Source organism: Pongo abelii, chromosome 9, assembly GCF_028885655.2.
Source record: "Pongo abelii isolate AG06213 chromosome 9, NHGRI_mPonAbe1-v2.0_pri, whole genome shotgun sequence".
NCBI lineage: Eukaryota > Metazoa > Chordata > Mammalia > Primates > Hominidae > Pongo > Pongo abelii.
The window spans coordinates 3,001,222-3,015,390 of NC_071994.2; the positions used below are offsets into that span (position 1 = coordinate 3,001,222).

General features: G+C 53.0%; 3 protein-coding genes across 23 annotated transcripts in view; 1 reads left to right on the forward strand and 2 right to left on the reverse strand.

Moving 5' to 3' along the window:
* NAP1L4 (nucleosome assembly protein 1 like 4) overlaps window positions 1-293 on the reverse strand; it is a 45,229-nt gene extending 44,936 nt beyond the window's left edge. For 3 of the 9 annotated variants that reach the window (XM_024254473.3, XM_024254466.3, XM_054523698.2), the window contains exon 1: window positions 178-281. The gene's annotated coding sequence lies outside the window, so the exon portion shown is untranslated. 9 annotated transcript variants of the gene reach the window in all.
* On the forward strand, window positions 33-6,614 carry LOC129048561 (serine/arginine repetitive matrix protein 1-like). Of its 2 annotated transcripts, none has more exons than XM_054524127.2 (2): window positions 33-393; window positions 805-1,354. In XM_054524127.2, the coding sequence occupies exons 1-2, from the start codon at window positions 72-74 to the stop codon at window positions 1,131-1,133; spliced, it is 651 nt and encodes a 216-aa protein (XP_054380102.1). In that variant the 5' UTR covers window positions 33-71; the 3' UTR covers window positions 1,134-1,354. The 2 variants fall into 2 exon arrangements, 1 of the variants encoding a protein (XP_054380102.1); XR_008510987.2 differs by lacking the exon at window positions 33-393 and adding an exon at window positions 485-666 and having other exon boundaries at window positions 805-6,614.
* Window positions 6,615-8,827: 2,213 nt separating this feature from the next.
* The window catches only part of CARS1 (cysteinyl-tRNA synthetase 1), a 56,318-nt gene continuing 50,976 nt past the window's right edge, over window positions 8,828-14,169 (reverse strand). For 6 of the 12 annotated variants that reach the window (XM_063728340.1, XM_063728338.1, XM_063728341.1 and 3 more), the window contains 4 exons: window positions 13,250-13,317; window positions 10,440-10,499; window positions 9,869-9,952; window positions 8,828-9,147 (listed from right to left, as the gene is read on the reverse strand). In XM_063728340.1, the coding sequence (XP_063584410.1) occupies window positions 9,013-9,147; window positions 9,869-9,952; window positions 10,440-10,499; window positions 13,250-13,317 (347 nt within the window). In that variant the 3' untranslated portion in view covers window positions 8,828-9,012. Of the gene's footprint in view, window positions 9,148-9,860; window positions 9,953-10,439; window positions 10,500-13,249; window positions 13,318-14,169 lie in introns of all 12 variants that reach the window. The other 6 variants (XM_063728343.1, XM_063728339.1, XM_063728344.1 and 3 more) reach the window with 1 other exon arrangement.

Below are 14,169 nucleotides of genomic sequence, written 5' to 3' on the forward strand. Positions count from 1 at the left end.
CGCGGCCACCGCTACCTGCCCCGACCAGAACGCGGCCCCGCCCCTGCCCCACCGCCCCACGGCTTCCAGAGATGGCCGCCGCCGCGCCCGCGCCGGACCCGCGGCCCCTCCCGCCCGTCCGGGCCCGGCCGCCCTCCCCAGCGCGCCGTTACCAGCCCAGCACCCGTGTCTCCGCACCTCACGCCTCCTGCAGCAGTGGCGGCGACCGTAGCTTCGCTCGCTTTGGGGCTGCGCCGCCGTGGCCTCCAACAACGCCGGCTCCCATTGGCCGAGACTCCCAGCTCTTCTCTCCGCGAGCAAGACGGGCTGCGATTCGCCGAGCGCGGCGCAAGTCAACTGCGCTTCGCGCCGCAGACAGCAACCAATCAGAAGCCTCCGAAGAAACGCCGCGCCGTATGCAAATATTTCTCCGCGCGGTGCGCGCCTTGCGTTCCTCCGCCTCTTTAAATGGGACGGGGCAAGGTGGAGACCGCGTGTGTGGTTCCGGGTGGGCCCGGGTCCCCACTTCCGGGACCCTCCCCGGGTGACACCACATCCTCGCGGGACACTGGGCACCACCTCTCTCCGTGGGCCCCGGCCGTCTTTATCTCCTGCGCCCTCCTAGTTCCCTAGTTCAATCCCGTCCGCGGCGGGTCGGTGCCTCCAGCACTCCGTGCGCCAGCTGATGTGAGAACCCCACCTCCCATGTCGTCCCCTCGCGCTACTCCTTGAGAACATCGCGGGGGGGCCCCTCCGCCTGGGAGCCGTTTTCAACCAGCCCCGTTAGTGGTTGGGACCTAAGCCTAACCCCTGCTCATCCCCCAGGTCCCGGGTTGGAGAACACGTCCTCTGCGAAGAGGCCGGGGCTGGGTCACCTCCGCGGACACGACGGGACTAGCCACTTCCTGCGTCTCTTCCGCCACGCCCTGAGCCCCGCAGTGTCCCAGCAGCCTAGTTCTGGCCTGCGGGAGACCCTGTCGGACAAGGAGGAAAAGCAGTGCGCTCTGGGCCCTCAGATCAGCCCCCTGAAGCAGAGCAGGGCGGAGGGCTGGGGAGGAGCTGGCCCGTTTCGCTCGCCTTGTTCTCCCTCTCATGGTGCCCTCTGGGCTGGGGTGAAGGTACCAGCCCCAGCCTGTCCACACCACATTTTGTAGAAAGGCGTCCAATTTGATTGGAAAATAACCCCTACGCTGGGACTTCTGAGGCTGGTTCATTTCCATGTTCAACCGTGCCATTGGGGGTCTTAAAGTCTAATGTGCATTTTTTTCAGAAACGTTCTCTTTTTTGGGGGTGAGGTTACTTTTGAAACAATTGCTAATTATTATTATTCTTCTTAGCAAGTTATTCCTGTAATGGTGAAAATTTGAAACCCTCTAAAGGCTCCTGGTTGAGGGATTAAGAACGTAGCGTCGGTTATAACCCTCAGAGGTAAGCTGGGAGGCTGAGGCAGGAGGATCCCTTGAGCCCAGAAATTCAAGTCCAGCCTGGGCAACATAGTGAAACCTCATCTCTAAGAAGAAATTAATGCGGAGCGCCGTGGCTCAGGCCTGTAAACCCAGCACTCTGGGAGGCAGAGGCAACAAGTCCAGCCTGGGCAACATAGAGCACCCTTCCCCTGCTCCAAAAACAACAACAACAACAACAAATTACCCAGGCGTGGTGGCTCAGGCCTGTAATACCAGCTACTTGGGAGGCTGAGGTGGGAGAATTACCTGAGCCCGTGAGGTCAAGGCTGCAGTGAGCAGAGATTGGGCCACTGCACTCCAGCCTGGGTAACCAGAGGGGGCCATAGTCTCAAAAAGACAAAAAATAGGCCGGGCGCGGTGGCTCAAGCCTGTAATACCAGCACTTTGGGAGGCCGAGGTGGGCAGATCACGAGGTCAGGAGATCGAGACCATCCTGGCTAACACGGTGAAACCCCGTCTCTACTAAAAATACAAAAAAATTAGCCGTGCGTTGTGTCGGGCGCCCTAATCCCAGCTACTAGGGAGGCTGAGCCAGGAGAATGGCGTGAACCCGGGAGGCGGAGCTTACAATGTGAGCCGAGATCGCACCACTGCACTCCAGCCTGGGCGACAGAGCGAGACTCCATATCAAAAAAAAAAAAAAAAAAACTAATTAAAACAAAAAACATAAAAACCCCTCAGAGGTGACCAGTGCATGGCTGAGGCCTGACCCACACAGCGTGCTCAGTCCTGTCTGGCCATCTGTGGTTTAGGAGAGAGTGTGTGTGCTCTCAATTCCTATTTTACTTATTTAGACTTTCAGACTTTTCTACAATGGTCATGCTTTATGCTTTGCGGAAGCATCAACAATGATAGAAACGACACAAGAACGTGGGCATTTGAAGTGTTGAGGGTCCTTCCTCCCATCTAATAAAGTCTCAAGTCCATTTGCAGTAATAGGATCCCCCTGCTCCTGGATGTTGGGGTTGGTGGGGGTGGCATCCGGGTGGGTGGATCCTCTGAGGGAGCTGGGCCTTGGGGCTGGGGGCAGCTGGACCTGCTCCCTGGGAGATCTGCTGGAACTGGAATGATTGTGGTGGTGGTGTTTTTCTCTCGGTGGTTGGTGGTTTCTCTCCTTGGAAGATTCTCATTTGGATATAGAGTCTTCACAGATGCAATTAGGTAATGAGGTCGAGTGGGCAGATTGCTTGAGCCCAAGGGTTCGAGACCAGCCTGGGCAACATGATGAGATCCCATCTCTACCAAATATCTAAAAATTAGCTAGGCATGGTGGTGCATCTGTTGTCCCAGCTGCTTGAGAGGCTGAGGTGGGAGGATCACTTAGGCCTGGGATTTGGAGGCTGCAGTGAGCTGTGATCATGCCACTGCACTCCAGCCTGGGTGACAGAGCAAGACCAAGACCCTGTGTCGAAACAAAGAAGTCCCCAGATGACACTGACATACAACCAGGGCTGAGGGTCACTGGGATCAGGACTCCCAGGGTAGCTGGCACTTGGTGGGTTTCATTCCTGTTTTCCCAGTGCTGCCTCTGCCAGGCCTCAGGCATGAGCCAACCCGTCTACAACCCCTCTGCCGCCTCAGCCTCCTCCAACCTGGAGATCAGGAGTCCCCTCCAGAGGCTACCTTGCCTGTGGTTCTGCTCTTGGCTGCCTTGTCCTCACTGGGGCTCCGGGAGACAGTCCCGGACAGACACCACGTATTTCTCCTTCACATTGCCAGCACCTGGAAAAGTGCCTGGCACTTGGCGAGCTGTGCCCTCACTTCGGCGCTACTGACAATGGCTACACCTTGGCCTGGAAGTAGGGGCAGAAATCACTGCCCCATTCAACAGAGGAGAAAACAGAGAAACCCCTGTAACGCCCCCAGCTAAGTGGCTCTGGCCCTGGAGGGGGCCATGCCCTTCACCTGTGGTGGGTGCGCTACTCCTCAAACGACCTCGCAGCTGCCAAGAGCTGGAGCCTAGGCCTCAGAAGTGTGCAAATCCCCCTCAGTAGGGTGGTGGCTCAGCCTATGGGGCATTAACAAAGTGGGGCCCTGGAGACGTCCAAGAGAGGTGGCAGGTTTCTTCTGGTATATGGAGAACAGAAAACACCCATGGTGTACGCCGCACAAAAGAGGGGTGCGCAGACAGGGAGTGACTTTGCAAGCTTCCCAGCCTCAGAAAGAAGGCATCTGGAAGACTGTACCCCAAATGTTGTAGGGATTTGAGAGGTAGGGCACAGGGCCTTTCAGTTTCTACTTTATATTGGAAGTTGTCTGTATTATTTATTTTTAAATAATGAATACATGATGTTTTTATAGTAAAGACACCAAAGATTGCTCTTTGGAGAAAAACAGGAAGATGTAAATCTGGCCCTTACAGCTGAACAGAGCTTTCATGTACACAAAAGAAACACTTTTCACAGGCAAACTAATATTATACAAGAAAAGTGGCCACCCCACGTTGTTCCAGAAGGATCTGCTGCAGCCTGACAGAAAGAGATTGCAGGGTAGGGAGGTGCTGGGGTCCTCTTGGGGGCCAAGCCAATGGCCTGGGCCCAGCTAGCCTGTTGTCACTGCAGGCCCTCGACCCAGCCTGGGGAGACTGGAGGAAGTTGGGGGAGGGCAGAGAGAAGGTGCACCAGGCAGTGGGCACTCAGAGCGGGGAAACTCCAGGCAGAAAAGCGGCCCAGAATCACTCTGAATTGGGGGGCGTGAAACAGGGGCCACAGCCTGGCCCTACTGCAGCCCAGGTGGAGCCAGGCCTTCACCAGCGGTGGGGACCAGGCTTGCCCCTGGCAATCGGGATACGTTTTTGTGCAGCCACCACTGGAAGCGGGACACAGGCCACTCCTTCTTGCCTCCTTGGATGGCACCACAGCTTTGGGCCAACCTCTGCTCACCCCAGTGGTGGCAGCTAAAGACAACGGTATTTCCTCATGGCCGGGTTGTCAGGATATTTGATACATGGTTTCCAGCACAGGCCAGTAAAGAGGATACACTGTGGAAGGGATTGCTGCTGCTGCGGTGCCTGCTGCATTTCATCAGTTTCCTTGGCTAAAAAGGATACTGAGTTACAGGTTTCAGGCTACTTTGTATCTCATTAAAGACACCTCTCCATGCAGCCGCAATTATCGCACTAACAAAATTAGCAAAAATCTTGACTGTCATCCAATACCTGGTCATTCAAATTTCTTGAATTTTTTTTTTTTTGAGACGGAGTTTCGCTCTTGTTGCCCAGGCTGGAGTGCAATGGCGCGACCTCGGCTCACTGCAACCACCACCTCCCGGGTTCGAGCAATTCTCCTGCCTCAGCCTCCGGAGTAGCTGGCATGTGCCACCATGCCCAACTAATTTTTTTGTATTTGTAGTAGAGACAGGGTTTCTCCATGTTGGTCAAGCTAGTCTTGAATTCTCGACCTCATGTGATCCGCCCGCCTCAGCCTCCCAAAGTGCTGGGATTACAGGCGTGAGCCACTGCACCCGGTCCCCCTTGAAATGTGTTTATAGCAGGTTTGTTCAAATCCTTCAAAGATTATCCCTCACACCTGGTGGTTTTGTTTCTTGAGTCTCTCCCAGTCCTTCTTTTCTGCCCGATTCTGCTCCCTTTGACGCATGCATATTGAAGACGCCAGCCAGGCATCTGGCAGAACGCCCCACCTTCTGCACAAGTGTGGTGGCTGCTTCATGGCCTCACCTGGATTCTCCCTCTGTTCCCAGTATTTCCTGCAGACAAGAAGTGAGCTGGACAGCCTTGCTCCTGAGGGGGCTCTAGCCCAGCAGCACAGGCCACAGCTGGGAGACTGCAGGAATGCAGAATCTTGGGCTCCTCCTAGACCTGAACTGAAATTTGTGTTAACAAGCAACCCTGGGCAGTTTATACACACATTCAAGGTTGAGGAGCCCTAGCCTAAAAGCTGCATTCAATAGTGACTTATACTTTTAGAGGAAATCCTTCTTTTTGTTGGGGGGCTGACAGCCAGAGCCCAACATCAGAAAGTAACATGTATCCCCTCCTGGAAACCTACAAGCAACCCACAAGGTGACACTTTGGCATCAAGAAATTATCCAGCACCTACCAGTTTTCATCCAGGGGTCTCAGCATCCACGGTCAGCCCCTGCCTGAATCAGTGACTTCATTCGGGGTTGCAGAATGGAGATATCTGATCCTGGTGCTTCTTCCCTTAGCTGGCATCTTTGGGGAAAGAACAACTTTCCCCTTTCAGCTAGGGCCATTTGGTGGCCCTGAAATACACTTCCCATGCAAGGTAAAATACTTGATTCTGTCACTAATGAGCAACTCTACAGAAAGGAGCTGACACAGGAGCCGCCTCCAGTAATGACAATATGTTTTAGCTTTCTCTAGTTTTGAGAATAAATACAGATGCCTGGGTTTTTTTTTGTTTGTTTTGTTTTGTTTTTTTTGTTTTTTGAGACAGAGTCTTGCTCTGTCATCCAGACTGGAGTGCAGTGGTGTGATCACAGCTCACTTGCAGCCTCCACCTCCCATGCTCAGGCAATCCTCCAACCTCAGCCTCCTGAGTAGCTGGGATCAAAAGTGTGCCACCACACTGGCTAATTTTTTTGACTTTTAGTAGAGACAGGGTCTCGCTATGTTGCCCTGGCTGGAATCATTCTTTTCAATGCTCAAATTGTCCCAAACTTAGCCAGTAGGAGCTCCTGAAGCCTTATTTTAAAGTAATTATAGGTTTCCAGAAAACTGCAAAATTTGTTTCCTGATGGTCACACCTTGCCTGGCCAGAGTTCAAGATCAACACAGGAGACTGACACTGGTACAATGTGTGTGACTCTACATTGTGTTATCACACATGCAGATTCGTGTGATCACCATGGCAATGAGAACACAGAAGTGCCCTCCCCACCAATCCCACCTCCTACTGTCTGTGTAGTCACTCCCCTCCACCTGCCCCCCACCATCTTTAACCCCAGCTACCACCATCTGTTCTCTATTCCTACTTGAGAATGTTACCTACATGGAATCACACGGCCTACAACCTTTCAGGGGTGGCTTTTCCACCCAGCAGAATGCCCCTGACACTTACCACCCAGCTGCTGTGTGTCACTAGCTTGTCCAGTGTCCTCCTGACCTGACTTCTTGGTGTTCGAAAGCTCCCCTTTTGGGGCACAAGAGTGCCTGGGCTCAGCTACTCCTGCTGCTGCAGACCTGGAACTGGCCATTTCTCCAGGGGGTGGGGGGATGGGGTTTAGAGCCCCAGATCGGGGCTGGGGCTGCTCACTGCCACCAGGGCTGCCTTGCTTCTCCACCCTTCCCATCTACACAGCCAGGCAACAATCTACTTTTTAAAATCACAAGTTACTTCATATTGTTTTTTCTAATTCGTATTTAATAGTAAAGTGATTTTCCTTGACTTCTTTGATATTTTATCCTCTTACATTAAAAACTTGATTGCTAGGCTGGGCGCAGTGGCTCACACCTGTAATCCCAGCACTTTGGGAGGCTGAGGAGGGCGGATCACTTGAGGTCAGGAGTTCAAGACCAGCCTGGCCAATATGGTGAAACCCCATCTCTACTAAAAATACAAAAATTAGCTGGGCATGGTGGCGCGTGTCTGTGGTTCCAACTACTTGGGAGGCTGAGGCAGAAGAATAGCTTGAACCCAGGAGGTGGAGGTTGCAGTGAGCTAAGATTGCTTCACTGCACTCCAGCCTGGGTGTCAGTGATCTTATTTGTCTTGGCATATAGGGTCTGAAAATTACAATGCCAATGTTACTACTAACAACAAAACTATTGAATTGTTTGACTTTTCTGCACTGTTTTTGACCTTAGAAGATACCCCATTAAAGATGTGTAGTAAAAAATGGCCAATTCTCAGAAAGTTGAAGTTCTTTTCTTGAGAATGCCAATTTATGTTTTTGTGCCAGATGGTACTTTCTGAAATAGCGGCAGTAGTATCTCCCATCCCTTCTGGAACCCAGTAATGCCCACCACAGGGTAGTGTCTGTGCCTCCCCCTCCCCACGAACGTGGGTGGGCCTTGTGACGGCCTCCACTAGGGAGGACAGTGGAAGTCAGGACATGACCTCCGAAGTTAGATCCTAAAAGGCCATATAGCTCCTGTCTCTCTCTCTCTCTCAGGACTTGCACCTTTGGAGCTATAGGCTGTTGCAACAGAAATCAGCCACCCAGAAGCAGCCAAGCTGGAGAGACCACACAGAGGTAAAAGGGTGCACAAGCAGCCCTAGTATAGGACCCAGGCACAAACTTAGAGATGACCCCATCTGCCTGCAACTGAAAACCAATCAGCTGAGCCCAGTCAATCCAGAGCCATGAGTTATTAACATGATCGTTATTGTTTTCAGCCATGAAGTTTTGGGGTGATTTGTTAAGTGGCAACAGATAACTGGAACATGTTTGTTTTACTTTGGGGGACTTTTCTTTCTTGCTGGTTTAAATTTTTTTATATATAAAATACTGACAAGGTTCAAAGTCAGACCTGTCAATACCCAGAGACTGTCCTCATTGATTTATAACCTTAGTGCTCCCTGCATAATTGGGTGGGTGCTCTCAAGCTGTGCCAAGCACCCTGCTGATGCACAGACAGGCTGGTTCCAGCCTTTTGCTGTGTCACACACTACTGCAGTAAACAGCATGTACATGCGGAGGGCAAGGACAAAGAATTGGCGCACCCACAACCCAACACTGCCACACTCCCCATGGGGCTGCTGCCACCATCCACGTGCACTGGATGGAATGTACCCCCCGGCTGTCCACAGCACCAATGACTGTCTTTTGTCCCGATGGATATGGCCTGGCACCAGCTTCCTCAGGCATGAAGCAGACTCTGGCTTCTGCTTACGCCCTCCTCAGCCAAGGATGGGTAAGCACCTTCGCGTCTGGGTGGTGATTCTTAGTCCAGGTGAACCAAGTGTGGAGGCAGGGTGGCAAGGACAACATTGGGCACTGGGGACAGAGGGCCCCCCTGCTGTATTGAGACCACCCTCACATCTCACCCATTAGCCATGCAGATCCTGGACTTGCTGTCTCCAGCGGCAGTTCTGGGCAGCTCGCCAGGGGCCTGCCTGCTGAGCCACTCGCTGTGCTGCTGCCCAGTATGGAACAGCTCTAGGAAAACCTGCAGTGTGTTTATTCATCAGAACCCGAGGGCAGACTGAGCGGCCTTTGTCTAGGGCTCAGCAGGCTCTGCCAGTCTGAGCCTGTCTTTTTCCTACTCAAATACCTCCAAATGTGCCCACACACCAGAGATTAGCCGATAGCCATCAGCATGGGGGAGAAATTCCTCAGCCAGCTGAAGCAGCTCAACTGACCCAAGCACCTAAGTTGTGACCTGCTGACCAAGCGGCCCTGGCTGGCCACCAGGCCTCTGCCAAGTGCTGAACATGCAGAACAAGACAGAGAGGGTCTCACTGTTCAGAAAAATTTATTATCAATGTCTCAGAGCCAACGACGACATGAACCTACATGAACACAACTCTTAATTTAGGACCCAAGGGCGACTGTAAACATGATTGGAGCACTGGGGCGTTGTCACTGAGGCAGACAGCAGCCACTAGTCCACAATGGTTTAAAAAGTCAGTCCTGTGCCCCCTCACTGGAAGCTTCCATTGTGGGCCATCTGCAAATATTCCTTGTAGAGCTTCTCCTGAGCCTCGAAGAGCTTCTTCAGCTTCTTGGCTTGCCCTTTGCTGAGCTCTTTGCCCTCTGTGTCGTGTGTGGGCAGACCCTGAAAAGCCAGAGCACAGCGGCTATTGGTCTTCTCTGCACCTGGATAACCCCAACTCCCCTTTCTTTGCCCTCCCGTCTCAAAGTGTGTGTCTCCTTGATGTAGCCATGTCCTCCTGCTTGGACATTCAGTCACCACACTGCTCTGGAGCCAGCACACTGATCTGGCAGTGCTGGCTCTAGCAGCTAAGAATGGGAGAGGGGTGACCAGAGTCTGAGGGTGCTTCCTGCCTAACGTGAGGGGCACTGTGCCCCTCAGAGTCTACCCATGGCTGAGTTCTGACACAGCTGGCCCAAAGGTACATAGCAAACACATCCAAATGCCAGCAGGGAGGGGCCTAGAGGTTTGGAGGCAGTGGCTGTGAATCGCTATGAGGAAGGAAGAGCCTGGGGGTAGGAGGCCTATCTGCGCCACGGCACTTCGGCCAGCTTGTGAGGGCCTGGGTGGATCTTGGCCCGGGGCCACAACTCCCAGGGCTAGGGACCAGAGCTCGCCACACCAGTGGAGGGGGCCCTGGCACGGGCTTGCCTAGCTGCCTGGGCTGTGGAAGGAGCTCAGTAGTTGGGCCAGGAGGCCCTGGACCTAAAGCAGGTGTCAGATTTGATTGCAAATTTTCTATAGACAGAAAATCTGCTTGTCCAAGGTTGAAAATTCCTGTCCTCCCACTTTAATGTGGTCTGATAAAGTTCTGAATAGAAGAGAAGGATGCTTACATGCTTACATTTTCATCAAACTTGGAGTATTTGTCGGTTTCTGACAGGAACATCTCACTGGGGGGAATCTTCATCTTGGCCAGCTTTGCTGCCTACAACACGCAACATGGCACAGTCACTGCCACCGAGCAGCACCTGGGGCTCCACACTGTGAACGACATCTGCTCATACCTCCAGCCCTCAACTTGCTTCCAAGCCCTCAGATTCAGAGTGCTATGAAAGATGGGAAGGGGAAAGCCAAGGTGGAGGGAACATACAAGGAATTTAAAATTAAACCAGATGTTACTTCTACAGGAATAGTGGAAAGCTTACTAGAAACCCTAATAGTAGTAAGTCTATAAACGCTGTCTTGGAGCTTGTGACCAAATGGCACAGGCTTCCCCTTGGCCAGGCCTTCCCTGCACCCCATGTGACAAGGGCCTGGCAGGCCTTGCGTGGTGGAGGCAGAAAGTGGAGCTCCTTCTGTGAGGGTCTGCAGGGGCCTGGCTAAGGTCCACGGAGGCACAGAGAGCCACAGGGCATGGGGTCAGGGTGCACTCCTGCCCAGGAGAGCCCTCACCCCCAAACAAAATGCATTACTTCTTGTTCCTGTTTCCTCCGGGCCGCCTCCTCTTTCTTCTTCCTCTTCTCCTCTTCAACCTGGAGGGGCAATACAGAGCCAGATGAGACAGGGCTGCCTCAGGCTGCTGGGTCTCTTGGAGTGAGAGGTCTAGCCAACCAAGCCCCTCTCCTAGGGCCTGGCATGGAGGGCTGAACTCTGACTAGGCCCTCCCCACTGTGGGGAGACAAGCCCATGTGCTGGGCAGCACACCGACCCTCTTCCATTCCCTTTGGGGATCCTCAGTGGCACCCCTGGGTGCCTGGCCCTGCCCTAGATGCAAAGGTATGCAGCAGGCAGACAAACAGAACCAATGCTGAAAGTCCCGGCACCACTAACATGAAGAAATGGACCAGCATGGTGAGCCTGGCCCAAGGAGAGAGGATCTGTCAGGCGATGACCAGGACAGCACTGTGAGGGTTACCCTGAGTGGGTCTTGGGGTACCTGGGAAGGAGCAAGAGCCCCAGGGCAGGATGGGGATGGTGGGCGGAGGGCAGCCTTGGGGGCTAGGTGAGGAGACCAGAGCCCACTCCAACCAGCAGGCAGCATCCGAGCAGGGGCGAGGGCAGTCTGATGCTGCAGGGAAGGCTTATTAGTGGAGCCAACAGGCTGGGTGCCAGTGAGGGAGGCCCTCGGTTGCTTTGGGAGGTTCTGGCCTGAGCCACTGCACAAACAGACACGCCCTCCACTGACGGGAAAAGGAACAAGTTTGGGGAGTTGAAAATCACATTTTCACCTTTCCTTTGGACAGCCTAGGTTTCAGATGCTTCCCAGCCCAGTGGAGCCATCAGGTAGGCACGCCCTCCATGGCAGGAAGGAGGAACAAGTTTGGGGAGTTGAAAATCACATTTCCTTTGGACAGCCTAGACATCAGATGCTTCCTGGCCCAGTGGAGCTATCAGGTAGGCAGCTGGGCACAACTGTTTTTGGGCCACTGGGTACATGATAGATGGTGGAGAAGCCACAGGACCAGATAAGGTCTCCCGGGGAGGTGTTGCACACAGAGCTGGGGAAAAGAAACCAGGAAGGCCCAAAGGTCTCAGAGACTCGGGATGGGGCTGGGGCCAACAGGATCGAGCTCTTTCGAGGTAGATGGAGGGAGAGCAGGGCTGGCCGAGGGAAAGGGGCTGAGGTGGGGGAGGAGCTGGGCACTGAGCTTGGAGGAACCAGAGACACAGTGCTCAGGATTTCTGCTTTTTCCCTTTAAAAGTTAGTACGTGTTTATGTGCTGGTGGGAATGGTATAGGGAGAGGCAGGACCCCTCCCCCATGGTGCCTCGGGCCTGGGGATGCCTTCTTGCAGCAGCTTGGTGAGGTAAGAGTCCCTTGATTGGGAAACAGCAGCTACTAGAAGTCACAAGCCACAGCCAACGTGGCCAGTGGAAAGGCCAGCACAAAGAGTGCAAGGCCTGTGAGGCTCTGGCCGGGCCACCCTGGCGCTCCTCTTGTCTGCTTCCTGCTTCTGAGCACTCTGCCAGGGAGTGCAGCAAGCCAGGGCGTCTGCACAGCCAGCACCAGGCCACCTCACAGTGCAGCACGGCAGGCGAGACCCAAGGCTAGGTGAGTGACTGTGATGGAATGGGGAGGGGCCCTGATGAGGCAGTCACACCAGCCAACCTCACAGGGCAAGCCCAGCTCTTCCCAACCTGCCAACCAGGATGGACCTGCAGACCACTCACCACTGTCTAGAGCTTTCCCCAGAGTTCCAGTTTGTTATTCCTCCAAAGCAGTGCAAACTCCAGCCACCCACACTTGCCTCTGGCATGAGCTCTCCCCTCGTGCCTTGGGCCTTGGGCCAGTGCAGGGCTGGGCATAGATGCCTTCCCTGATCTTGTACATCCCATCTATCAATCACCCACCCTGTCGATTCTCCTTCCTCAGTTCCTCCCAGAGCCTCCTTCCTGAGAGCCGTGGCATCCAAACTCGCCCTCCATGGCGGTCTCCTGCTTTAAGCCTCTTGGGGACCCACCTCCCATGGTGTGCACTGGGGGCCCAGGTGCCTCTCATCCTGCTGCCTGCATCCCAGGGTACTCCATACGCTGTGCCCAGAGGTTCTGACATTGCGTTTTTGTTCCTGTTCTTCTGTCCTATTGGGCACCGAGGAACTTGGGCCATCCCTGATCCTGGGGGTGTTGTGGGGTGCAGGTGGGGACTATGCTGGGAATAGGAGGTGGAGATGCATCAGTGACACGCGCCACCCAGGTGAGGGCAAGGTGGGACTGGGATCTTAACATGTCAGCTTTGGGCCGGGCACGGTGGCTCAAGCCTGTAATCCCAGCACTTTGGGAGGCCAAGGTGGGTGGATCACGAGGTCAGGAGATTGAGACCAGCCTGACCAACATGGTGAAATCCCATCTCTACTAAAAAAATACAAAAATTAGCTGGGCACAGTGGTGGGTGCCTGTAGTCCCAGCTACTCGGGAAGCTGAGGCAGAAGAATCGCCTGAACCCGGGAAGTAGAGGTTGCAGTGAGCTGAGATCGTGCCACTGCACTCCAGTCTGCGCAACAGAGTGAGACTCTGTCTCAAAAAAACAAACAAACAAAAAAAAAACATGTCAGCTTCACAGTTTGCTAAAAGTGACTGGTTTTCACTTAAACTGAGGGAATAATCTTTTTAAAAGAGGTCCTTCATTAGAAGATACTAGTTAATTTTTCTTTCTGACATTTATAAATACTGGGATTTTAATAAAAGTGTAAACATCATTGCTTAAAAAGTAAACTATGTAATAATCGCAATGGTTTTTACATTTTCAACAAATATCAAGCTTAAGTCATTTTGACTTTACTCACTCGTCTCTTTTCTTCTCTCTCTTTTAATAAGGTGTTTCTGTCTACCAGTTTCACCACCGTGGGCAGTCCTGCAAAATAAACTGTGTGTGAGAAGACGCTGGGCTCTGTGGGCCGTCCCTGCTGCGGGGCCAGCCCTGCCCTGCCCTGCCCTGCCCAGACCATGCCGTGCTACCCAGTCAGAGCGAGGGCCCACTGGACAAAAACAAACAAAAACCTCCATAGCAGCAGTGAAGCACAGGAGAACATTTTGGTTTGTGTGTGTGTGATTTTTTTTTTTTTTTTTTTGAGACAGAGTCTTGCTCTGTCATCCAGGCTGGAGTGCAGTGGCATGATCTCAGCTCACTGCAACCTTTGCCTATCGGGTTCAAGCAATTCTCGTGTCTCAGCTGCCCGAGTAGCCCACACCCAGATAATGTTTTGTATTTTAGTGGAGATGGGGGTTTCACCATGTTGCCTAGGCTAGTCTCGAACTCCTGAGCTCAGGTAATCCGCCCACCTCAGCCTCCCAAAGTGCTAGGATACAGGTATGAGCCACCACACCTGGCAAGAACATTTTATAATGAGAAGGTAGGAAGGTCTTGCCAGCCAGGAGTAGGAAAATATGACATGTCATCTCAGATTTGAAATTACCAGGGGCAGAGTGGAAGAGTGGAATTGGAGTGTTCGTAACACAAAGAAATGATAAATGCTTGAGGTGATGGACATCTCAGTTACCTAGATTTGATCATAATACATCATACGCATGTATCCAAATATCACACATAGCCCATAAATATGTACAACTATTATGTATCCATAAAAATTGAAAATAAGGCCGGGCATGGTGGCTCATGCCACTTTAGGAGGCCGAGGTGGGCAGATTACTTGAGGTCAGGAGTTTGACACTAGCCTGGTCAACACAGTGAAACCCTGTCTCTACT

Excerpts from the sequence above, each read along its gene's own strand:
- LOC129048561 (XM_054524127.2), top strand. The coding sequence starts at position 72 with ATGGCCGCCGCCGCGCCCGCGCCGGACCCGCGGCCCCTCCCGCCCGTC. Across the intron at positions 394-804 it reads CTCCGAAGAAACGCCGCGCC|GTCCCGGGTTGGAGAACACG; the intron begins GTATGCAAATAT and ends CTCATCCCCCAG.